The 23,857-nt window shown below is 60.7% G+C and overlaps 1 protein-coding gene and 1 long non-coding RNA gene across 3 annotated transcripts in view; both read right to left on the reverse strand.

Moving 5' to 3' along the window:
• Window positions 1-157: 157 nt before the first annotated feature.
• LOC140690097 (uncharacterized) lies at window positions 158-13,870 on the reverse strand. Its single transcript, XR_012065274.1, has 3 exons — window positions 13,593-13,870; window positions 687-806; window positions 158-254 (listed from the first exon to the last, which is right to left on the reverse strand). It is a non-coding gene; the product is annotated as an uncharacterized lncRNA (long non-coding RNA).
• Window positions 13,871-14,291: 421 nt separating this feature from the next.
• The window catches only part of LOC140690088 (phosphatidylinositol 3,4,5-trisphosphate-dependent Rac exchanger 1 protein-like), an 85,624-nt gene continuing 76,058 nt past the window's right edge, over window positions 14,292-23,857 (reverse strand). The window contains exons 2-4 of one of the 2 annotated variants that reach the window (XM_072951612.1): window positions 17,194-17,320; window positions 15,261-15,529; window positions 14,292-14,756 (exon numbers count right to left, since the gene is read on the reverse strand). In XM_072951612.1, coding sequence (XP_072807713.1) covers window positions 14,415-14,756; window positions 15,261-15,529; window positions 17,194-17,263 — 681 coding nt within the window. In that variant the 5' untranslated portion in view covers window positions 17,264-17,320 and the 3' untranslated portion in view covers window positions 14,292-14,414. Of the gene's footprint in view, window positions 14,757-15,170; window positions 15,530-17,193; window positions 17,321-23,857 lie in introns of those variants that run through there. The other variant, XM_072951613.1, reaches the window with a different exon arrangement.

Below are 23,857 nucleotides of genomic sequence, written 5' to 3' on the forward strand. Positions count from 1 at the left end.
CACCAGCCTCCTTCACCCCAACGGTGCCACTCACACGGCTGCGGCGTCTAGCCAGGAGCCCCCAACCGAAACCCCTCCCGAGGGACCCCCTTGCCGGCCCGCAGGGAAGCAGCGGGGCTCCTCTTACCTGCGAGGCGGAGACGTAGTCCAGCTGCAGTCTGACGTCCAGCTGCCGGGCGTGCAGGGCCAGCTTGCATGAGGGCAGCAGGATGGCCGTGATCGGCTGGAAGCTGCCCCCGGAGCCACTACCGCCCCTTGGGGAAGAAGAGGAGGAAAATCCACGTCAGTGCCAAGAACACAGGACCCGTCCACAGAGGGCCCCTCAGGTGTGACAACCCCAGAGGCGCCCGCAGCCAACCTGGGCTAAGAGCCACTTTTCTCGCGGAAGCTCACGGACCTATGCTGAGCCTCCCTCTCCCTCCCTAAAGAGGGAAAACCCAGAGGTTTTCTAACTTTGCACTCACTGTCCATGTATCAGCCATGTCTAGTTTACCTCTCCAGCAGGGCAGACCCCCTCCCTGCCTTCCCCACCCTCTGCAGGCGGCTCTCGGGGGCCGGAGGGGCGCCCTTCCTCCCTGAGGCCAGCCCTGCTGGGGCAGCAGGTGTAACAGAAAAGACCAAATCTGACTGCCTATTAGATCTGTTCTTTTTCCTTTAACCCTCTGCTGTTTTCCAGGCTGTCTTACCAGCTCTGCCCCTTTTGTAAAACAATGTTGCCTTCAGCCTGAAATTGACAGCAGAGCCTGTTCTCAAGGCTCTCAGCCTTCAGGATAAGAGCTCTTTTCCTCTCCTATACACACAACAAGCTGCAGAACAGAAAGTAACATTTGTTTTGTTAGAGGCTTTACAGGGGCCCCATGAGCTGACCCACAACTGCAAAAACAAAGAATTCCTGCACCAAGGACTTTGCACCAACCACCCACAACCCCTCTCCTTTCGAGTGTAAAAGGAGCCTGAAGTCTCACTCGGAGAAGGTGGCTCTCCAGGACATTAGCCTGCCATCTTCTCGGTCAGCTGCCTTTCCAAATAAACTCACTATTCTTTACCCCGACACCGCATCTCCCGATTTCTTGGCCTGTCGTGCGACTTGCGGAATGAGTGTGGACTTGGAAACACAGGGAAGGAAAGCCAAGTCAGGACTCTCACCCTCTGCCTCTGCTCAGAATACCACCAAGGGGTTGCTGGGACAGTGGACGGAAAACTGAGGCTGCAACACGACCATGAGCACTGGGCCTGGGTGGGAGAGATGGCGGGTGCTGTCCGAAGCGCACCCGGCCTCCTTCCGAGTCACATCACACCCACGTCCCCAGACCCAGGGAGGCCTGGAGCCCCACACAGCAGAGCGCCTCCAAACCTGCAGATGCCCAGTGACCGGTCCACTGTGCACCCTCTGGCGCCCTCCTCCCCGCTCCTCCTCCTTCTGCCCCGCTGGCTCAGCCCTGGTCCCACCACATCCTCACCCAGGGCCAGCACTGCTGCAGGAACACCCTCGGCAGGCCGCCCAGCCTCACGCCCTCAGGTCCGCACACCTGGTTGGTGCAGCTCTGCCCCTTTCCAGCCCTCACCACCGGCTCTCCAACCGCCTGCTCTCCCGGCCTCCGCCCCCAGTCCTAGAGAGCGCCTCCTCTGGTCACGGCATCCTGCCCTCTAGGGTCGACAGGGCCTGCACATTCCTGGGCCTGCACACAACTGGGCCTGCACACTCTTGGACCTGCACACTCCTGGACCTACGCACACCGGGGCCTGCAGGAACCTGGGCCTGTACACTCCCGGGCCGGTTCCGTATTGAATCTGCACACTTCTGGGCCTGCACACTCATGGGCCTGCAAACTCCAGGACATGCACAATCTTGAGCCTGAACACACCTGGGCCTGTATATTCCTGATTTTGCCCAATCCTGGGCCTGAACACTGCTAGGCCTGCACAGCCCTAACCTGTACAGTCCTGGGCCTGCACACCCCTGTCTCTGCACACTCCGGAGTCTGCACACGCCTGGGGCTGCACACTCCTGGGCCTGTACACTCCTGGGCCTACACACTCCTGGGGGTGCTCACTGCTTGGCCTGCACACTCCTGGGCCTGCACATTCGAGGGCCTGTCCTCTCCAGGGCCTGCACACTCCTGGGACTGCAAAAACCTGGGCCTGCATGCTCTGGACCTGCGCACACCTGGGCCTGCACGAACCTGGGCCTGAACACTTCTGGCCCTGCACACTGCTGGGCCTACCTTCCCCTGGGCCCGCACAATCCCTCGTGTGCACACTCCTTGGCCTGCACACTCCTGGGACTTCCCCCTAATGGGCCTGCCCCCAATTCGCCCGACCCTCGCCTGGACCTGCACACTGTTGGGCCTGCATACTACTGGTCCTGCTCCCACTTGTGCCTGCACAATCCTGGGCCTACACACTCCAGGGCCTGCCCTCTGCTGGGCCCGCATACTCCTGGGACAGCAGACACATGGGCCTACACAATCCTGGACCTACGCACACCTGGGCCTGCGTCAACCTTGGCTTGTACACTCCCGGGCCTTCTACCACATATGCCTGTACACTCCTAGGCTTGTTCCCATCTCTGCCGGCACATTCCTGGGGCTGCACATGGCTTGGCCTGCACAGTCCTTTGCCTGTACAATCCTGGGCCTACACACTCCTGTCTCTGCACACTCCGGTGTCTGCACACACCTGGGCCTGCAACTCCTGGGCCTGCAGGCACCGGGGCCTGCCCTATCTGGGCCTGTACACACCTGGGACTACACATGCCTGGGCATGTACACTCATAGACCTGCAAACAACTGGGCCTTGACACTGATGGGATTGCACACTCCTGGGCCTGTACACTCCTGGACCTGCAATGGTCTGGGCCTGCACCCTCCTTGGCCTGCACACTCCTCTGTCTGCACATTCTTGGGCCTGCATACTTCTTGCCCTGCACATTGCAGGGCCTGACTTATCCTGGGCCCTCACAATCCCTCGTGTGCACACCCATGGGCCTGCCCTCTCCTGGGCCTGCACAATCCTGGAACTGCATACACCTGGGCCTGCACACTCCTGGACCTGCGCACACATGGACCTGCCCTGTCCTGGGCCCGCACAATCCCTTGTGTGCACACTCCTGGGCTTGCACTCTCCTAGGCCTGTACACTCCTGGGCATGCACACCCCTGTCTGCACACTCCGGTGTCTGCAAACTCCAGGGCCTGCGCACACATGGGCCGGTACACTCCTGGGACAGCACACACCAGGGCCTACACACTCCTGGACCTGTGCACACCTGGGCCGGCATTAACCTGGGCTTGTACAATCCTGGGCTTGCTCCCATCTATGCCTGCCTAACCCTAGGCCTGTTCCCACATGTCCCGGCACACTCCTGGGGCGGAACGCTGGAAGGCCTGCACAGCCCTGGGCATATACACTCCTGGGCCTGCACACTCCTGTCTCTGCACACACCGGTGTCTTCACACACCTGGGCCTGCACACTCCTGGACCTGCGCACACCTGGGCCTGCATGATCCTGGGCATGTACACACCTGGGCCTGCACACTCTTTTACCTGCTCCCTCCTGTGACTGCATACTCCTGGGCCTGCAAACTTCAGGTCCTGCACAATCCTGGCACTGCCCAATTTGTCCCTGCCCTCTGCTGTGATGGCCCTCACCTGTCCTGCACACTCCTGGGCCTTAACACTACTGGCCCTGCACACTCTTGGGCATGCACACTTCTGGCCCTGCACACTCCTGGGCCTGCCTTCTCCTGGGCCTGCCCGCAACTCGGCCGGCCCTCCCCTGGACCCACATACTCTTGGGCCTGCACACTACTGGGACTGCTCCCACTTGTGCCTGCACACACCTGGGTCTGCTCACTACTCGGTCTGCTCCCTCCTGTGACTGCATACTGCTGGGCAAGCACAGTCTTCGGCATACACACCCCTGGCCCTGCCGTATCCCAGGCCAGCGCCCCCTCGTCCGACACTCTCACAAGCCTGCACACTCCTGGGACTGCACAATACAGGGCCTGTACGCATCTATCCCTACACACTCCTAGGCCTGCAAACTCCTGGGTATCCTCCCTCCTGTACCTACACACTCCTGGGCCTGCACAATCCAGGGCCTGCAGACTCCTGGGACTGCACACACCAGGGCCTGCACTCTCCTGGACCTCTGCACAACAGGGCCTGCACGAACATCGGCCTATTAACTCCTGGGCTTGCACACTCTGTACCTACACACTCCTGGGCCTGCACATTCCAGGGCATGCCCTCTCCTGGGCCTGCACACTCCAAGGACTGCACACACCTGAGCCTGCTCACTCCTGTGACTGCATACTCCTCGGCCTACAAACTCCTGGTCCTGCACACCCCTTGGCCTGCCCCATTTGGCCCTGCCCTCTCCTGTGATGGCCCTCACCTTTCCTGCACACTCCAGGGCCTGAACACTACTGGCCCTGCACACTCCAGGGCCTGCCTTCACCTGGGCCCACACAATCCCTCATCTGCACACCCCTGGCCTGCACTCTTCTGGGCCTTCCCTCTCCTGGGCCTGCCCCCAATTCGGCCAGCCCTCTCCTGGACCTGTACATTCTTGGGCCTTCACACTCCTTATGCGGCTCCCTCCTGTGCCTGCACACTCCTGGGCATGCACAATCCTGGGCCTGCACACTCCTGGATCTGTACACTCCTGGGCCTTCCCTGGCATGGGCCTTCTCTGGCCTGGGCTTGCACACTACTGGGCCCACACACTCATGGATTGCACAGTCATGGGCTTGCACACTCCAGGACATGCACAACCTTGAGCCTGAACACACCTGGGCCTGTGTACTCCTGATTTTGCACACTCCTGGGCCTGAACACTGCTGGGCCTGCACAGCCCTAGGCCTGTACAAACCTGGGCCTGCACACTCCTGTCTCTGCACACTCCGGAGTCTGCACACGCCTGGGCCTGCACACTCCTGGGCCTGTGCACTCATGGGCCTGCACCCTCCTTGGCCTGCACAATGCTTTGTCTGCACACTCCTGGGCCTGCACACTCCTGGGCCTGCAAACTTCAGGACCTGCACACTCCTGGGACAGCAGACACCTGGGCCTTCACACTCCTGGACCTGCGCACACTTGGGCCTGCATGAACCTGGGCTTGTACACTCCTGGGTCTGCTCCCATGTATGCCTGCACACTCCTAGCCCTGTTCCCACCTGTGCCGGCACACTCCTGGGCCTGCACACACCTGTCTCTGCACACTCCAGTGTCTTCACACTCCTGGGCCTGCACACTCGTGTGCCGTCACACTTCTGGGACAAAACACTTGTGCACCTACACACTCCTGGCCCTGCACACTCCTGAGACTGGACACTCCTGGTCCTGTCCTGGCCTGGGCCTGGACACTAATGGCCATGCACACTCCTGTACCTGCGCAAAGCTGGGCCTCCACGAACCTAGGACTGTACACTCCTGGGCCTGCAAAGTTCAGTACCTGCTCACTCCTTAACCTGCTCTCTCCTGTGACTACATACCCCTGGGCCTGCAATCTCCTAGTCCTGCACGCTCCTGGGCCTTTACACTACAGGCCCTGCACACTGTTGGGCCTGCACACTTCTGGCCCTGCACACTCCTGGGCCTGCCCTCTCCTGGGCCCGCACAATCCCTCATGTGCACACTCCTGGGCCTGCACACTCCTGCGCCTTCCCTCTCCTGGGCCTGCCCCCAATTCGGCCGGCCCTCTCCTGGACCTGCACACTCTTGGGCCTGCACACTACTGGGCCTGCTCCCACTTGTGCTTGCACACACCTGGGACTGCAGACTCCTCGGCCTGCTTCCTCCTGTGCCTACACACTCCTGGGCCTGCCCTGGCCTGGGCCTGCACACTCCTGGAACTGCACCATCCTGGGCCTGCACACTCCTCTGTCTCCACAATCCTGGGACTGCACACTCCTGGGTCTGTATATCCCAGAGCCTGCATACACCTGGGCTGTACACTCCTGTGCCAGTACACTAGTGTGCCTGCTCCCTCCAGTGTCTGCACATTCCTGGGCCTGCACAGTCCTGGGTATGCACACCCTTTAGCCTGCACACTCCTGGGCCTGTTCCATATTGTGTCTGCACACTCCTGGGTCTGCACGCTCCTGGACCTGTGCACACCTGGGTCTGCACGAACCTGGGCTTCTACCCTACTGGGCCTGCACACTCTTGTACCTGCTCACTCCTGTGACTGCATACTCCTCGGCCTACAAACTCCTGGTCCTGCACACTCCTTGGCCTGCCCCATTTGGCCCTGCCCTCTCCTGTGACGGCCCTCACAGGTCCTACACACTCCTGGGCCTGAACATGACTGGCCCTGCACACTCTTGGGCCTGCACACTTCTGCCCTGCACACTCCTGGGCCTGCCTTCTCCTGGGCCCACACAATCCCTCGTCTGCACACTCCTAGACCTGCACGCTTCTGGGCCTTCCCTCTCCTGGGCCTGCCCCCAATTCGGCCGGCCCTCTCCTGGACCTGTTCATTCCTGGGCCTTCACAATACTGGGCCTGCTCACACTTGTGCCTGCACACACCTGGGACTGCACCCTCCTCGGCCTGCTCCCTCCTGTGCCTGCACAGTCCTGCGCATGCACACTCCTGGGCCAGCACAATCCTGGATCTGTACACTCCTGGGCCTTCCCTGGCATGGGCCTTCTCTGGCCTGGGCTTGCACACTACTGGACCCGCACACTCCTTGATTGCACACTCATGGGCCTGCACACTCCAGGACAGGCACAATCTTGAGCCTGAACACACCTGGGCCTGTATACTCCTGATTCTGCACACTCCTGGGCCTGAACACTGCTGGGACTCACAGCCCTGGGCATGCATACTCCTGGGCCTGCACACTCCAGGGTCTGTACCCTCTTAGGCCTGCCCTGGCCTGGGCCTGCACCCTCCTTGGCCTGCACACTCCTCTGTCTGCACACTCCTGGGCCTGCACAAGGTTGGGCCTGCACACACCTGGGCCTGTATACTCCTGATTTTGCACACTCCTGGGCCGGAACACTGCTGGGCCTGCACAGCCCTAGGCCTGTACATTCCTGGACCTGCACACCCCTGTCTCTGCACACTCCGGAGTCTGCACACGCCTGGGCCTGCACACTCCTGGGCCTGTACACTCCCGGGCCTCCACAAACACGGGCCTGTACACTCCTGGCCAGCACACCCGTGTGCCTCCTCCCTCCTGTGTGTGCACACTCCTGGGCCTGCACACTGCTGGCCTTGAACACTCCTGCACCTGTTCCCTCCTGAGATTGCACACTGCTGTGCTGACACACTCCCGGGCCTGTACACTCCTGGGCCTACCCTGGCCTGGGCCTGCACCCTCCTTGTCCTGCACACTCCTCTGTCTGCACACTCCTAGGCCTGAACACTTCTGGCCCTGCACACTGCTGGGCCTAACTTCTCCTGGGCCCACACATTCCCTCGTGTGCACACTCCTTGGCCTGCACACTCCTGGGACTTCCCCCTAATGGGCCTGCCCCCAATTCGCCCGACCCTCGCCTGGACCTGCACACTGTTGGGCCTGCATACTACTGGTCCTGCTCCCACTTGTGCCTGCACAATCCTGGGCCTACACACTCCAGGGCCTGCCCTCTGCTGGGCCCGCATACTCCTGGGACAGCAGACACATGGGCCTATACAACCCTGGACCTACGCACACCTGGGCCTGCGTCAACCTTGGCTTGTACACTCCCGGGCCTTCTACCACATATGCCTGTACACTCCTAGGCTTGTTCCCATCTCTGCCGGCACATTCCTGGGGCTGCACATGGCTTGGCCTGCACAGTCCTTTGCCTGTACAATCCTGGGCCTACACACTCCTGTCTCTGCACACTCCGGTGTCTGCACACACCTGGGCCTGCAACTCCTGGGCCTGCAGGCACCGGGGCCTGCCCTATCTGGGCCTGTACACACCTGGGACTACACATGCCTGGGCATGTACACACATAGACCTGCAAACAACTGGGCCTGGACACTGCAGGGATAGCACACTCCTGGGCCTGTACACTCCTGGACCTGCAATGGTCTGGGCCTGCACCCTCCTTGGCCTGCACACTCCTCTGTCTGCACATTCTTGGGCCTGCATACTTCTTGCCCTGCACATTGCAGGGCCTGACTTATCCTGGGTCCTCACAATCCCTCGTGTGCACACCCATGGGCCTGCCCTCTCCTGGGCCTGCACAATCCTGGAACTGCATACACCTGGGCCTGCACACTCCTGGACCTGCGCACACATGGACCTGCCCTGTCCTGGGCCCGCACAATCCCTTGTGTGCACACTCCTGGGCTTGCACTCTCCTAGGCCTGTACACTCCTGGGTCTGCACCCACCTGGGTTTGCACACCCTTCTCTCTGCACACTCCTGGGCCTGCACACTCCTGGGCCTGCACATCCCACAGCCTGCACACACCTGGGCCTGTACACTCCTGGGCCTACACACACACACAGGCCTGTACACTCCTGGCCAGCACACTCGTGTGCCTCCTCCCTCCTGTGTGTGCACACTCCTGGGCCTGCACACTGCTAACCTTGAACACTCCTGCACCTGTTCCATCCTGTCATTGCACACTGCTGTGCCGACACACTCCCGGGCCTGTACAGTCCTGGGCCTAACCTGGCCTGGGCCTGCACCCTCCTTGTCCTGCGCACTCCTATGTCTGCACACTCCTGGGCCTGCACACTGCTGGGCCCGCACAATCAATCGTGTGCACACTCCAGGGCCTGCACACTCCTGGGCCTTCCCTCTCCTGGGCCTGCTCCCCATTTGGCCGGCCCTCTCCTGGGCCTGCGTACACCTGGGTCTGCACGAACCTGGGCCTGTACCCTACTGGGCCTGCACACTATTGTACCTGCTCACACCTGTGACTGCATACTCCTCGGCCTACAAACTCCTGGTCCTGCACACCCCTTGGCCTGCCCCATTTGGCCCTGCCCTCTCCTGTGATGGCCCTCACCTTTCCTGCACACTCCAGGGCCTGAACACTACTGGCCCTGCACACTCCAGGGCCTGCCTTCACCTGGGCCCACACAATCCCTCATCTGCACACCCCTGGCCTGCACTCTTCTGGGCCTTCCCTCTCCTGGGCCTGCCCCCAATTCGGCCAGCCCTCTCCTGGACCTGTACATTCTTGGGCCTTCACACTCCTTATGCGGCTCCCTCCTGTGCCTGCACACTCCTGGGCATGCACAATCCTGGGCCTGCACACTCCTGGATCTGTACACTCCTGGGCCTTCCCTGGCATGGGCCTTCTCTGGCCTGGGCTTGCACACTACTGGGCCCACACACTCATGGATTGCACAGTCATGGGCTTGCACACTCCAGGACATGCACAACCTTGAGCCTGAACACACCTGGGCCTGTGTACTCCTGATTTTGCACACTCCTGGGCCTGAACACTGCTGGGCCTGCACAGCCCTAGGCCTGTACAAACCTGGGCCTGCACACTCCTGTCTCTGCACACTCCGGAGTCTGCACACGCCTGGGCCTGCACACTCCTGGGCCTGTGCACTCATGGGCCTGCACCCTCCTTGGCCTGCACAATGCTTTGTCTGCACACTCCTGGGCCTGCACACTCCTGGGCCTGCAAACTTCAGGACCTGCACACTCCTGGGACAGCAGACACCTGGGCCTTCACACTCCTGGACCTGCGCACACTTGGGCCTGCATGAACCTGGGCTTGTACACTCCTGGGTCTGCTCCCATGTATGCCTGCACACTCCTAGCCCTGTTCCCACCTGTGCCGGCACACTCCTGGGCCTGCACACACCTGTCTCTGCACACTCCAGTGTCTTCACACTCCTGGGCCTGCACACTCGTGTGCCGTCACACTTCTGGGACAAAACACTTGTGCGCCTACACACTCCTGGCCCTGCACACTCCTGAGACTGGACACTCCTGGTCCTGTCCTGGCCTGGGCCTGGACACTAATGGCCATGCACACTCCTGTACCTGCGCAAAGCTGGGCCTCCACGAACCTAGGACTGTACACTCCTGGGCCTGCAAAGTTCAGTACCTGCTCACTCCTTAACCTGCTCTCTCCTGTGACTACATACCCCTGGGCCGGCAATCTCCTAGTCCTGCACGCTCCTGGGCCTTTACACTACAGGCCCTGCACACTGTTGGGCCTGCACACTTCTGGCCCTGCACACTCCTGGGCCTGCCCTCTCCTGGGCCCGCACAATTCCTCATGTGCACACTCCTGGGCCTGCACACTCCTGCGCCTTCCCTCTCCTGGGCCTGCCCCCAATTCGGCCGGCCCTCTCCTGGACCTGCACACTCTTGGGCCTGCACACTACTGGGCCTGCTCCCACTTGTGCTTGCACACACCTGGGACTGCAGACTCCTCGGCCTGCTTCCTCCTGTGCCTACACACTCCTGGGCCTGCCCTGGCCTGGGCCTGCACACTCCTGGAACTGCACCATCCTGGGCCTGCACACTCCTCTGTCTCCACAATCCTGGGACTGCACACTCCTGGGTCTGTATATCCCAGAGCCTGCATACACCTGGGCTGTACACTCCTGTGCCAGTACACTAGTGTGCCTGCTCCCTCCAGTGTCTGCACATTCCTGGGCCTGCACAGTCCTGGGTATGCACACCCTTTAGCCTGCACACTCCTGGGCCTGTTCCATATTGTGTCTGCACACTCCTGGGTCTGCACGCTCCTGGACCTGCGCACACCTGGGTCTGCACGAACCTGGGCTTGTACCCTACTGGGCCTGCACACTCTTGTATCTGCTCACTCCTGTGACTGCATACTCCTTGGCCTACAAACTCCTGGTCCTGCACACTCCTTGGCCTGCCCCATTTGGCACTGCCCTCTCCTGTGACGGCCCTCACAGGTCCTACACACTCCTGGGCCTGAACATGACTGGCCCTGCACACTCTTGGGCCTGCACACTTCTGCCCTGCACACTCCTGGGCCTGCCTTCTCCTGGGCCCACACAATCCCTCGTCTGCACACTCCTAGACCTGCACGCTTCTGGGCCTTCCCTCTCCTGGGCCTGCCCCCAATTCGGCCGGCCCTCTCCTGGACCTGTATATTCCTGGGCCTTCACACTACTGGGCCTGCTCCCACTTGTGCCTGCACACACCTGGGACTGCACCCTCCTCGGCCTGCTCCCTCCTGTGCCTGCACAGTCCTGCGCATGCACACTCCTGGGCCAGCACAATCCTGGATCTGTACACTCCTGGGCCTTCCCTGGCATGGGCCTTCTCTGGCCTGGGCTTGCACACTACTGGACCCGCACACTCCTTGATTGCACACTCATGGGCCTGCACACTCCAGGACAGGCACAATCTTGAGCCTGAACACACCTGGGCCTGTATACTCCTGATTCTGCACACTCCTGGGCCTGAACACTGCTGGGACTCACAGCCCTGGGCATGCATACTCCTGGGCCTGCACACTCCAGGGTCTGTACCCTCTTAGGCCTGCCCTGGCCTGGGCCTGCACCCTCCTTGGCCTGCACACTCCTCTGTCTGCACACTCCTGGGCCTGCACAAGGTTGGGCCTGCACACACCTGGGCCTGTATACTCCTGGATCTGCACACTCCTGTGACTGATCCCTCCTGTGTCTGCACACTCCTGGGCCTGCACACTGCTGGGCCTGCCCTCTCCTGGGCCCGCACAATCCCTCGAGTGCACACTCAGGGCCTGCACACTCATGGGCCTGCACACCCCTGGATATGTACACTCCTGGGCCTTCCCTGGCATGGGCCTTCTCTGGCCCTGGCTTGCACACTACTGGGCCCGCACACTCCTGGATTGCACACTCATGGGCCTGCACACACCAGGACATGCACAATCTTCAGCCTGAACACACCTGGGCCTGTATACTCCTGATTTTGCACACTCCTGGGCCTGAACACTGCTAGGCCTGCACAGCCCTAACCTGTACATTCCTGGGCCTGCACACCCCTGTCTCTGCACACTCCGGAGTCTGCACACGCCTGGGGCTGCACACTTCTGGGCCTGTACACTCCTGGGCCTACACACTCCTGGGGGTGCTCACTGCTTGGCCTGCACACTCCTGGGCCTGCACATTCGAGGGCCTGTCCTCTCCAGGGCCTGCACTCTCCTGGGACTGCACACACCTGGGCCTGCATGCTCCTGGACCTGCGCACACCTGGGCCTGCACGAACCTGGGCTTCTACACTCCTGGGCCTGCACACTCCTGTACATGCTCACTCCTGGGACTGTATAATCCTGGGCAAGCACAGTCTTGACCTACACACCCCTGGCCCTGCCCTATCCCGGGCCAGCCCCCACTTCGGCCGACCCTCTCATGGACCAGCACACTCCTGGCGCTGCACACTCCAGGGCCTGCTCGCATCTGTCCCTACACACTCCTTCGTCTGCAAACTCCTGGGCCTGCTCCCTCCTGTACCTACACACTCCTGGGCCTGCACATTCCAGGGCATGCCCTCTCCTGGGCCTGCACACTCCAAGGACTGCACACACCTGGGCCTGCTCACTCCTGTGACCGCATACTCCTCGGCCTACAAACTCCTTGTCCTGCACACTCCTTGGCCTGCCCCATTTGGCCCTGCCCTCTCCTGTGATGGCCCTCACCTTTCCTGCACTCTCCGGGGCCTGAACACTACTGGCCCTGCACACTCCTGGGCCTGCACACTTCTGTCCCTGCACACTCCTAGGCCTGCCCTCTCCTGGGCCCGCACAATGCCTCGTCTGCACAGTCCTGGGCCCGCACACTCCTTGGCCTGCACACCAGCCCTCTGTGGGGCCCTTCCTTTGCTGAGTCTGTGCATGAGCTCCCTGTGATGCCAGCCCGCAGAGGTGACAGGTGCAGTAGGTGTTTGTGGTTCTAGAGACATGATGGCTTTCCTAGGAAGCCGGGTCCAGAATGATCCCCACTGTGCCGATGGGGGATTGGGGAGACCCTGAGAAGCAGGTGGCTTGTCCAGGGTGACAGCACTGCTGGCGGGGGAGCTGGGTCTGAAGCCAGCTGTGTCATCAGAGCTGTGACCCTGGCTGCATCCAGGCCTCCCCAGGGCTATAGGAGGGGCCGTGTTGGTGTCACTGGGTGGACATGGCATGGGGTGGGAAGTGAGCCATCAGCAGCCCAGAGAGGCCCTTGGGGAGCTTTGTGTAAGGAGGAAGCTTGGGGAAGGGGACCCCAGGAAGTGACCTCACTTCCCTGGCAACAGAGCCCAACAGAACTTGGGACCCAGGTCACCAGGCACCCGCTGTGTAGAGAAGGACACTTCTCAACCTACTTGGCTGGTGAACTCAGCTCAGCTCAGACATGTTTTGTTGCATCCCAAGATCCCGAGGTCGCGGCCCCCGGAAAGCCCGCAGCAACGGCCTTTGCCAACAGTGCCGACAGTGGGTCGGGTCTCACCCCAGGCGCCTCTGGCCTTTTGGCCAGAGGGACCGAAAGGTAACACAGGGAGGCCCAGGGCAGGCCCGCCCAGGCCAGGCCACCACTCAGACCCCACCCGGGTGGCCCCACAGCCCCTTCCTGACTGGTGGCGGTGGGGCAGTCATGTTGGGGGGGTCCTGCCTCAAGCAAGAGCAGGCTGAGGAAGGGTCAGAGGCCTGGGGGGCCGATCACGTCACCAACCTGGGTCCAAGCGGGCTGGCTGGGATGTGGAGAACCGGGGCAGGGCCCTGCTGCCCGAGGTGGCGCCCATGCCCTAGGGTGTGTCTCTTGCCTCCCGGGTGACTGAGATGACCAAGGTCCCAGTCTGATCAGGCAGCAGACGGTCGAGTGGGGCAGAAGCAGGAGTGGTCCTGGCCAGGCAGGGCTCTGAGACCTCCGGGCCGGGCCGGCTGCCGGTCACTGTCATTGCAGAGCCAGACACCGCAGGATCCGGGGAACCAGGACACTCATGCCAGCTCCCCAAGTGAGGGGCTGGTGTGCCACACTGTGGAAGGCCAGCACAGGCTCCGGAAGAGTCTGGGTATGAAGGGCTCCCCACCACCACGGCCTCCTGCCCAGACGTCGCCCAGGTCTCTCCCCAGGATCTTGCCCAGGGCTGAGGGGCAGCTCAGCACCCCCGGCTCTGACCTGGAGCACCGGGCCCACCACCCGGGGATTCAGGTAGAGGGCCAGGAGCCCCCCGAAGCACAGCCCAAAGGTGAGAAGGGCAGGGCCGGTGCGGGTGTGTAGGTGAGGGAGGGCGGAGGGCTGGGCCACACAGGGAGGCATTCCCAAAGTCTGCTGTTGGGACCAGAACAAAGACGGGCCTCAGACCACCTGTCTGGAAGAATTCAGTCACAGAACAAGTGCCTGTGGGCACTTGCTCGGTGGGAGCTGTCTGCAAAGCTCTGGGAAGATTTCTGTCCTTGAAAAGGCACGTGGAAAGGGAGCCACGTGGGTACCTTTTTCCAGGTTGTGCCTGAGCACAACCACTAGACTTAAAGCTCTCTCCACGTCCAACAGTTACAACTCCAGAGCAGACAGGGGCAGGGGAAGACGCCAGAGAACAAAAACAGGACCACCAGGGTCCAGCAGGAGACCGCGAACTCCCTCCAGCTGCTCCTGCTGAACATGAAGATCCTGCTGCTCCAACTGCATATGAAGAGCCTGCCATTCCTGCTGATCTAGCTGCTCCTGAAGAGCCCGCCGTTCCTGCTGATCTAGCCGCTCCTGAAGAGCCCGCCGCTCCTGAAGAGCCTGCCGCTCCTGCTGATCTAGCCGCTCCTGAAGAGCCTGCCTCTCCTGAAGAGCCTGCCTCTCCTGCTGATCTAGCCGCTCCTGAAGAGCCCACGGCTCCTGAAGAGCCTGCCGATCCTGAAGCGCCTGCCGTTCCTGCTGATCTAGACACTCCTGAAGAGCCCGCCATTCCTGCTGATCTAGCCGCTCCTGAAGAACCTGCCGTTCCTGCTGATCTAGCCGATCCTGAAGAGCCTGCCGTTCCTGAAGAGCCTGCCGCTCCTGCTGATCTTGCCACTCCTGAAGAGCCTGCTGCTCCTGCTGATCTTGCCACTCCTGAAGAGCCTGCAGCTCCTGCTGATCTTGCCTCTCCTGAAGAGCCTACCTCTCCTGCTGATCTAGCCGCTCCTGAAGAGCCCACGGCTCCTGAAGAGCCCGCCGATCCTGAAGCGCCTGCCGTTCCTGCTGATCTAGACACTCCTGAAGAGCCCGCCATTCCTGCTGATCTAGCCGCTCCTGAAGAACCTGCCGTTCCTGCTGATCTAGCCGATCCTGAAGAGCCTGCCTCTCCTGAAGAGCCTGCCTGTCCTGCTGATCTAGCCGCTCCTGAAGAGCCCACGGCTCCTGAAGAGCCTGCCATTCCTGAAGAGCCCGCCGCTCCTGAAGCGCCTGCCGTTCCTGCTGATCTAGCCGATCCTGAAGAGCCTGCCGCTCCTGAAGAGCCTGCCGCTCCTGCTGATCTTGCCACTCCTGAAGAGCCTGCAGCTCCTGCTGATCTTGCCACTCCTGAAGAGCCTGCAGCTCCTGCTGATCTTGCCACTCCTGAAGAGCCTGCTGCTCCTGCTGATCTTGCTGCTCCTGAGAAGCCTGCAGTTCCTGCACCTGCACCTGCACCTGGGCCGCTGGGCAGTGGAGAACCATTTTAGGCATCATCACCCACTAGGGCTGTGCCCCTCTGCACCCTCCTACACCTTCTCCAAAATCCCACCATAAATCCCCTCCCCTACCCGAAGTTGACTTCCCTACCCCTGAATTTGCTTTTGTCTTGTTTTTCTTTAGTTTAGTTTATTTGTTTTACATCATTTATGGCATCCTATATTTTTCAATTTTCCACCTCCTTTAATAAAATACAGATTTTTTTCCCTTTTAAATTGTGCATTTCAGGAACATTAAGTGCATTCCCATGCTGTCCGACCATCACTATCATGTAGTTTTATGCTCTTTACGCTATTTATGCCTGTGAAGGACATCCCACCACGGCCTCAAACCCCTCCTCTGGACACTCCTGGGCATGCACACTCCTGGGCCTGCACACTCCTGGATCTGTACACTCCTGGGCCTTCCCTGGCATGGGCCTTCTCTGGCCCTGGCTTGCACACTACTGGGCCTGCACACTCCTGGATTGCACACTCATGGGCCTGCACACTCCAGGACATGCACAATCTTGAGCCTGAACACACCTGGACCTGTATACTCCTGATGTTGCACACTCCTGGGCCTGAACACTACTGGGCCTGCACACTGCTCGAACTGCACACTCATGGGTCTGCACACAACAGGACCTGCACAATCTTGGGCATTAACACACCTTGGCCTGTATACACCTGATTCTGTACACTCCAGGGCCTGAAAAATGCTGGGCCTCACAGCCCTGGGCATGCATACCCCTGGGTCTGCACACTCCAGGGTCTGTACCCTCCTGGGCCTGCCATGGCCTGGGCCTGCACATACCTGGGCCTGCACACTCCTGGGCCTGCACAATGTTGGGCCTGCACACACCTGGGCCTGTATACTCCTGGACCTGCACACTCCTGTGACTGATCCCTACTGTGTCAGCACACTCCTGGACCTGCACACTCCTGGCCTGCACACTCCAGGGCCTGCGCTCTCCTAGGCCTGCACGCTTCTGGGTCTGCACCAACCTGGGCTTGCACACTCTTCTCTCTGCACACTCCTGGGCCTAAACAATCCTGGGCCTGCACACTCCTGGGCCTGCACACACCTGGGCCTGTACACTCCTGGGCCTACACACACACACAGGCCTGTACACTCCAGGCCAGCAGAATCGTGTGCCTCCTCCCTCCTGTGTGTGCACACTACTGGGCCTGCACACTCCTGGATTGCACACTCATGGGCCTGCACACTCCAGGACTTGCACAATCTTGAGCCTGAACACACCTGGGCCTGTATACTCCTGATTTTGCACACTCCTGGGCCTGAACACTGCTGGGCCTGCACAGCCCTAGGCCTGTACAATTCTGGGCCTGCACACTCCTGTCTCTGCACACTCCGGAGTCTGTACACGCCTGGGCCTGCACACTTCTGGACCTGCACTCTACTTGGCCTGCACACTACTGGGCCTGCTCCCTCCTTTGCCTGCACACTCCTGGGCATGCACACTCCTGGGCCTGCACACTCCTGGGCCTGCCCTGTCCCTGGCACCAGCCTCCTTCACCCCAACGGTGCCACTCACACGGCTGCGGCGTCTAGCCAGGAGCCCCCAACCGAAACCCCTCCCGAGGGACCCCCTTGCCGGCCCGCAGGGAAGCAGCGGGGCTCCTCTTACCTGCGAGGCGGAGACGTAGTCCAGCTGCAGTCTGACGTCCAGCTGCCGGGCGTGCAGGGCCAGCTTGCATGAGGGCAGCAGGATGGCCGTGATCGGCTGGAAGCTGCCCCCGGAGCCACTACCGCCCCTTGGGGAAGAAGAGGAGGAAAATCCACGTCAGTGCCAAGAACACAGGACCCGTCCACAGAGGGCCCCTCAGGTGTGACAACCCCAGAGGCGCCCGCAGCCGACCTGGGCTGAGAGCCACTTTTCTCGCGGAAGCTCAAGGACCTATGCTGAGCCTCCCTCTCCCTCCCTAAAGAGGGAAAACCCAGAGGTTTTCTAACTTTGCACTCACTGTCCATGTATCAGCCATGTCTAGTTTACCTCTCCAGCAGGGCAGACCCCCTCCCTGCCTTCCCCACCCTCTGCAGGCGGCTCTCGGGGGCCGGAGGGGCGCCCTTCCTCCCTGAGGCCAGCCCTGCTGGGGCAGCAGGTGTAACAGAAAAGACCAAATCTGACTGCCTATTAGATCTGTTCTTTTTCCTTTAACCCTCTGCTGTTTTCCAGGCTGTCTTACCAGCTCTGCCCCTTTTGTAAAACAATGTTGCCTTCAGCCTGAAATTGACAGCAGAGCCTGTTCTCAAGGCTCTCAGCCTTCAGGATAAGAGCTCTTTTCCTCTCCTATACACACAACAAGCTGCAGAACAGAAAGTAACATTTGTTTTGTTAGAGGCTTTACAGGGGCCCCATGAGCTGACCCACAACTGCAAAAACAAAGAATTCCTGCACCAAGGACTTTGCACCAACCACCCACAACCCCTCTCCTTTCGAGTGTAAAAGGAGCCTGAAGTCTCACTCGGAGAAGGTGGCTCTCCAGGACATTAGCCTGCCATCTTCTCGGTCAGCTGCCTTTCCAAATAAACTCACTATTCTTTACCCCGACACCGCGTCTCCCGATTTCTTGGCCTGTCGTGCGACTTGCGGAATGAGTGTGGACTTGGAAACACAGGGAAGGAAAGCCAAGTCAGGACTCTCACCCTCTGCCTCTGCTCAGAATACCACCAAGGGGTTGCTGGGACAGTGGACGGAAAACTGAGGCTGCAACACGACCATGAGCACTGGGCCTGGGTGGGAGAGATGGCGGGTGCTGTCCGAAGCGCACCCGGCCTCCTTCCGAGTCACATCACACCCACGTCCCCAGACCCAGGGAGGCCTGGAGCCCCACACAGCAGAGCGCCTCCAAACCTGCAGATGCCCAGTGACCGGTCCACTGTGCACCCTCTGGCGCCCTCCTCCCCGCTCCTCCTCCTTCTGCCCCGCTGGCTCAGCCCTGGTCCCACCACATCCTCACCCAGGGCCAGCACTGCTGCAGGAACACCCTCGGCAGGCCGCCCAGCCTCACGCCCTCAGGTCCGCACACCTGGTTGGTGCAGCTCTGCCCCTTTCCAGCCCTCACCACCGGCTCTCCAACCGCCTGCTCTCCCGGCCTCCGCCCCCAGTCCTAGAGAGCGCCTCCTCTGGTCACGGCATCCTGCCCTCTAGGGTCGACAGGGCCTGCACATTCCTGGGCCTGCACACAACTGGGCCTGCACACTCTTGGACCTGCACACTCCTGGACCTACGCACACCGGGGCCTGCAGGAACCTGGGCCTGTACACTCCCGGGCCGGTTCCGTATTGAATCTGCACACTTCTGGGCCTGCACACTCATGGGCCTGCAAACTCCAGGACATGCACAATCTTGAGCCTGAACACACCTGGGCCTGTATATTCCTGATTTTGCCCAATCCTGGGCCTGAACACTGCTAGGCCTGCACAGCCCTAACCTGTACAGTCCTGGGCCTGCACACCCCTGTCTCTGCACACTCCGGAGTCTGCACACGCCTGGGGCTGCACACTCCTGGGCCTGTACACTCCTGGGCCTACACACTCCTGGGGGTGCTCACTGCTTGGCCTGCACACTCCTGGGCCTGCACATTCGAGGGCCTGTCCTCTCCAGGGCCTGCACACTCCTGGGACTGCAAAAACCTGGGCCTGCATGCTCTGGACCTGCGCACACCTGGGCCTGCACGAACCTGGGCCTGAACACTTCTGGCCCTGCACACTGCTGGGCCTACCTTCCCCTGGGCCCGCACAATCCCTCGTGTGCACACTACTTGGCCTGCACACTCCTGGGACTTCCCTCTAATGGGCCTGCCCCCAAGTCGCCCGGCCCTCTCCTGGACCTGCACACTCTTGGGCCTGCACACTGCTGGTCCTGCTCCCACTTGTGCCTGCACAATCCTGGGCCTACACACTCCAGGGCCTGCCCTCTGCTGGGCCCGCATACTCCTGGGACAGCAGACACCTGGGCCTACACAATCCTGGACCTACGCACACCTGGGACTGCATGAACCTTGGCTTGTACACTCCCAGGCCTTCTCCCACATATGCCCGTACACTCCTAGGCTTGTTCCCATCTGTGCCAGCACATTCCTGGGGCTGCACATGGCTTGGCCTGCACAGCCCTTGGCCTGTACAATCCTGGGCCTACACACTCCTGTCTCTGCACACGCCGGTGTCTGCACACACCTGGGTCTGCAACTCCTGGGCCTGCACACACCGGGTCCTGCCCTCTCCTGGGCCTGCACACACCTGGGACTGCACAGGCCTGGGCCTGCACTCTACTTGGCCTGCACACTGCTGGGCCTGCTCCCTCCTGTGACTGCATATTCCTAGGCAAGCACAGTCTTGGGCCTACACACATCTGGCCCTGCCCTATCCCAGGCCAGCCCACACCTCGGCCGACCCTCTCATGAACCTGCACACTCCTGGGCCTTCCCTCTCCTGGGCCTTCCCCCAATTCGGCCGGCCCTCTCCTGGACCTGTACACTCCTGGCCTGCACACTTCTAGGGCTTGCGCTCTCTTTGGCCTGCACACTCCTGGGTCTGCACCCACCTGGGCTTGCACACCCTTCTCTCTGCACACTCCTGGGCCTGCACACTCCTGGGCCTGCACATCCCACAGCCTGCACACACCTGGGCCTGTACACTCCTGGGCCTACACACACACACAGGCCTGTACACTCCTGGCCAGCACACTCGTGTGCCTCCTCCCTCCTGTGTGTGCACACTCCTGGGCCTGCACACTGCTAACCTTGAACACTCCTGCACCTGTTCCATCCTGTCATTGCACACTGCTGTGCCGACACACTCCCGGGCCTGTACAGTCCTGGGCCTAACCTGGCCTGGGCCTGCACCCTCCTTGTCCTGCGCACTCCTATGTCTGCACACTCCTGGGCCTGCACACTGCTGGGCCCGCACAATCCATCGTGTGCACACTCCAGGGCCTGCACACTCCTGGGCCTTCCCTCTCCTGGGCCTGCTCCCCATTTGGCCGGCCCTCTCCTGGGCCTGCGCACACCTGGGTCTGCACGAACCTGGGCCTGTACGCTACTGGGCCTGCACACTCTTGTACCTGCTCACACCTGTGACTGCATACTCCTCGGCCTACAAACTCCTGGTCCTGCACACTCCTTGGCCTGCCCCATTTGGCCCTGCCCTCTCCTGTGACGGCCCTCACCGGTCCTGCACACTCCTGGGCCTGAACTTGACTGGCCCTGCACACTCTTGGGCCTGCACACTTCTGGCCCTGCACACTCCTGGGCCTGCCTTCTCCTGGGCCCACACAATCCCTCGTCTGCACACTCCTAGACCTGCACGCTTCTGGGCCTTCCCTCTCCTGGGCCTGCCCCCAATTCGGCCGGCCCTCTCCTGGACCTGTATATTCCTGGGCCTTCACAATACTGGGCCTGCTCCCACTTGTGCCTGCACACACCTGGGACTGCACCCTCCTAGGCCTGTACACTCCTCGGCATGCAGACCCCTGTCTCTGCACACTCCGGTGTCTGCAAACTCCAGGGCCTGCACACACATGGGCCGGTACTCTCCTGGGCCTGCACACTCCTGGGCCTGCACACTCCTCGGTCTTCACACTCCTAGGCCGGCACACTCCTGGACCTGCCCTCTCCTTGGCAGGACCTCAACATTTCTTCCGTCTCCTTTGTCTGCACACTCCTGGTCCTGCACAATCCTGGGCCTGCTCCATCCAGTGCCTGCACACTCCTGGACATTGGCCGGCCCTCAACATAACTGCCCTCTCCTTTGTCTGTGCACTCCTGGGCCTGGACACACCTGGGCCTGCCCCCAACTGTCCTGCCCTCTACTGTATCTGCACACCCCTAGGCCTGCACACTCATGTGCCTGCTCCATCCTGTGCATGCACACTCCTGTGTCTGAACACTCCTGTGCATGCATACTCCTGGCCCTCCCTCTCCTGGGAATGCAGACACCTGGGCCTGCACACTCCTGGACCTGCTCTCACCTGGGCCTGCACCCACTTTGGCCGGCCCTCTCCTGGGCCTGCACATTCCTGGGCCTGCTCTCTCCTGTGCCTGCTCCCTCCTATGCCTGCACACAGCTTGGCTTCCACACTCCTGGGCCTGCTCCGTCCTTAGCCTGCAAACTCCTGGGTCGGCATACTCTGGGGACTGACCTCTCCAGGCCTGTACACTCCAGGGCTAGCCCTTTCCTGGGCCTGCATACTGCTAGACCTGCACACTCTTGTGCGTGCACCCTCCTGGGCCTGAACACTCCTATGCCTGCATCCTCCTTTGTCTGCACACTCTTGGGCCTGCCCTCTCCTGGGCCGTCACACACATGGGCCTACCCTCTCCTGGGCGTAAACCCTCCTGTGTATGCACACTAATGGGTCTGTACACTTCTGAGCCTGCACACTCTTGAGCCTGCATAATCCTTGTCCTGCCCAATCCTTGGCCTGCCCTCTCCTGGACCTCCCACTCCTGAGAGTGCCCCTAATTCGTTTGGCCCTCTCCTGGGCCTGCACACTCCTGGGCCTGACCTCACTTGGACATGACCTCTCCTGGTCCTGCACACTCCTGTGTCTGAACACTCCTGGGCCTGCCCTCTCATGGGCGGGCCGTCACCTGTCCCACGCTCTCCTGTGTCTGCTCACATCTGGGACTGCACACACCTGTGTGCACACGCCTGGGCCTGCACACACCGTGACCTACCCTCTCCTGGGCCTGCCCCTACTTCGGCCAGCCCTCTCTTGTGCCTGCACAAGCCTGGGCCTGCACACTCCTGAGCCTCCACACTCCTGTGTCTGCACACTCCTGGGACTGCACACTCCTCGGCCTGCCCTCTACTGGGTCTGCACTCTCCTGGGCCAGCACTCACCTCGGCCTACCGTCTACTGGGCCTCATCCCACCTGTGCCTGCACAATCCTGGGCCTGCACACTACTGGGCCTGCCCTCTCCTGGGCCTGCTCCCTTCTGTGTCTGCACACTCCTGGGCCTGCACACTCCTGCATCTGCACACTCTTGGGCCTGCACACTCCTGGACCTACCCTCTCCTGGGCCTGCCCCCAATTCGGTCGGTCCTCTCTTGGGCCTGCACACTCCTGGGCTTTCCCTCACTTGGACGTGCCCTCTCCTGGGCCATGACACGACACATGAGCACCACAGCTGCAGCAAACATTCGGTGGGAGGCAGGTTGGCCGCTGAGTGACGACCACCCGATGTGCCTCAGCTCACTGGCTGTGGAGTTTAAACAGTTCAGGCAAACATGACAACTGCACAACCCTGTCCTTCTCCACTCAGTCGGCCGCACTCTGGCCTGTACTCTGGGCTCCTGCCTTGTGTGTTATGGGGCAGGAGGTGGCGCGGTCCGGCTCCCCGGACCGCATGCTCCCGTGCGGGGGAAGGGCCCTCAAAGGCTTCTAACCAGGCGACAAATCAGGAACCAGGTGAGTCACAGCCGCACAGACACACACATCTGAAAGAACCTTCCAGGAAACCCTGATGACATCTCAGACAGTGACGTTTTCACTGATTCCTATTCCAGTCCTTTCACACACAGCTCACAAAAAAAAAAAAAAAAAAAACTCAACTCTCGGTGAATCACAATTCAAAGTTTTAAAATTACAGACAATCTACAATAAATAAATAAACTCAGTCCCACAAAGATACAGTGTGGGAGCCACTGGGGCTGAGGTAGCACATTATGCAACAGGAGGTCGGGGACTGGACGGGAAGCACAGAGATGGCCGGGCACCTCCAGGGGCTGGCAGGAGCTCTTGGGTTTCTCTCCACGGTCACTGCCCTTTGTTGAGGCTCAATCTCCCTCCCCAAAGAGGGAAAACCCAGAGGTTTTCTAACTTTGCACTCACTGTCCATTCATCAGCCATGTCTAGTGTATCTCACCAGCACTGCAAACCTCCTCCCTGCCTTCCCCACCCCCTGCAGGCGGCTCTCGGAGGCTAGGGGGGTGCTCTTCCTCCCTGAGGCCAGCCCTGCTGGGGCAGGTGTAATAGCAAAGAATAAACCTGACTGCCTATTAGATCTGCTTTCCCTTTAACCCTGTGCTGTTTTCCAGGCTGTCTTACCAGCTCTGCCCCTTTTGTAAAACAATGTTGCCTTCAGCCTGAAATTGACAGCAGAGCCTGTTCTCAAGGCTCTCAGCCTTCAGGATAAGAGCTCTTTTCCTCTCCTATACACACAACAAGCTGCAGAACAGAAAGTAACATTTGTTTTGTTAGAGGTTTTACAGGGGCCCCATGAGCTGACCCACAACTGCAAAAACAAAGAATTCCTGCACCAAGGACTTTGCACTTGAGCACTGG

This window comes from Vicugna pacos, chromosome 28, assembly GCF_048564905.1.
Source record: "Vicugna pacos chromosome 28, VicPac4, whole genome shotgun sequence".
In the NCBI taxonomy this organism is placed as follows: domain Eukaryota; kingdom Metazoa; phylum Chordata; class Mammalia; order Artiodactyla; family Camelidae; genus Vicugna; species Vicugna pacos.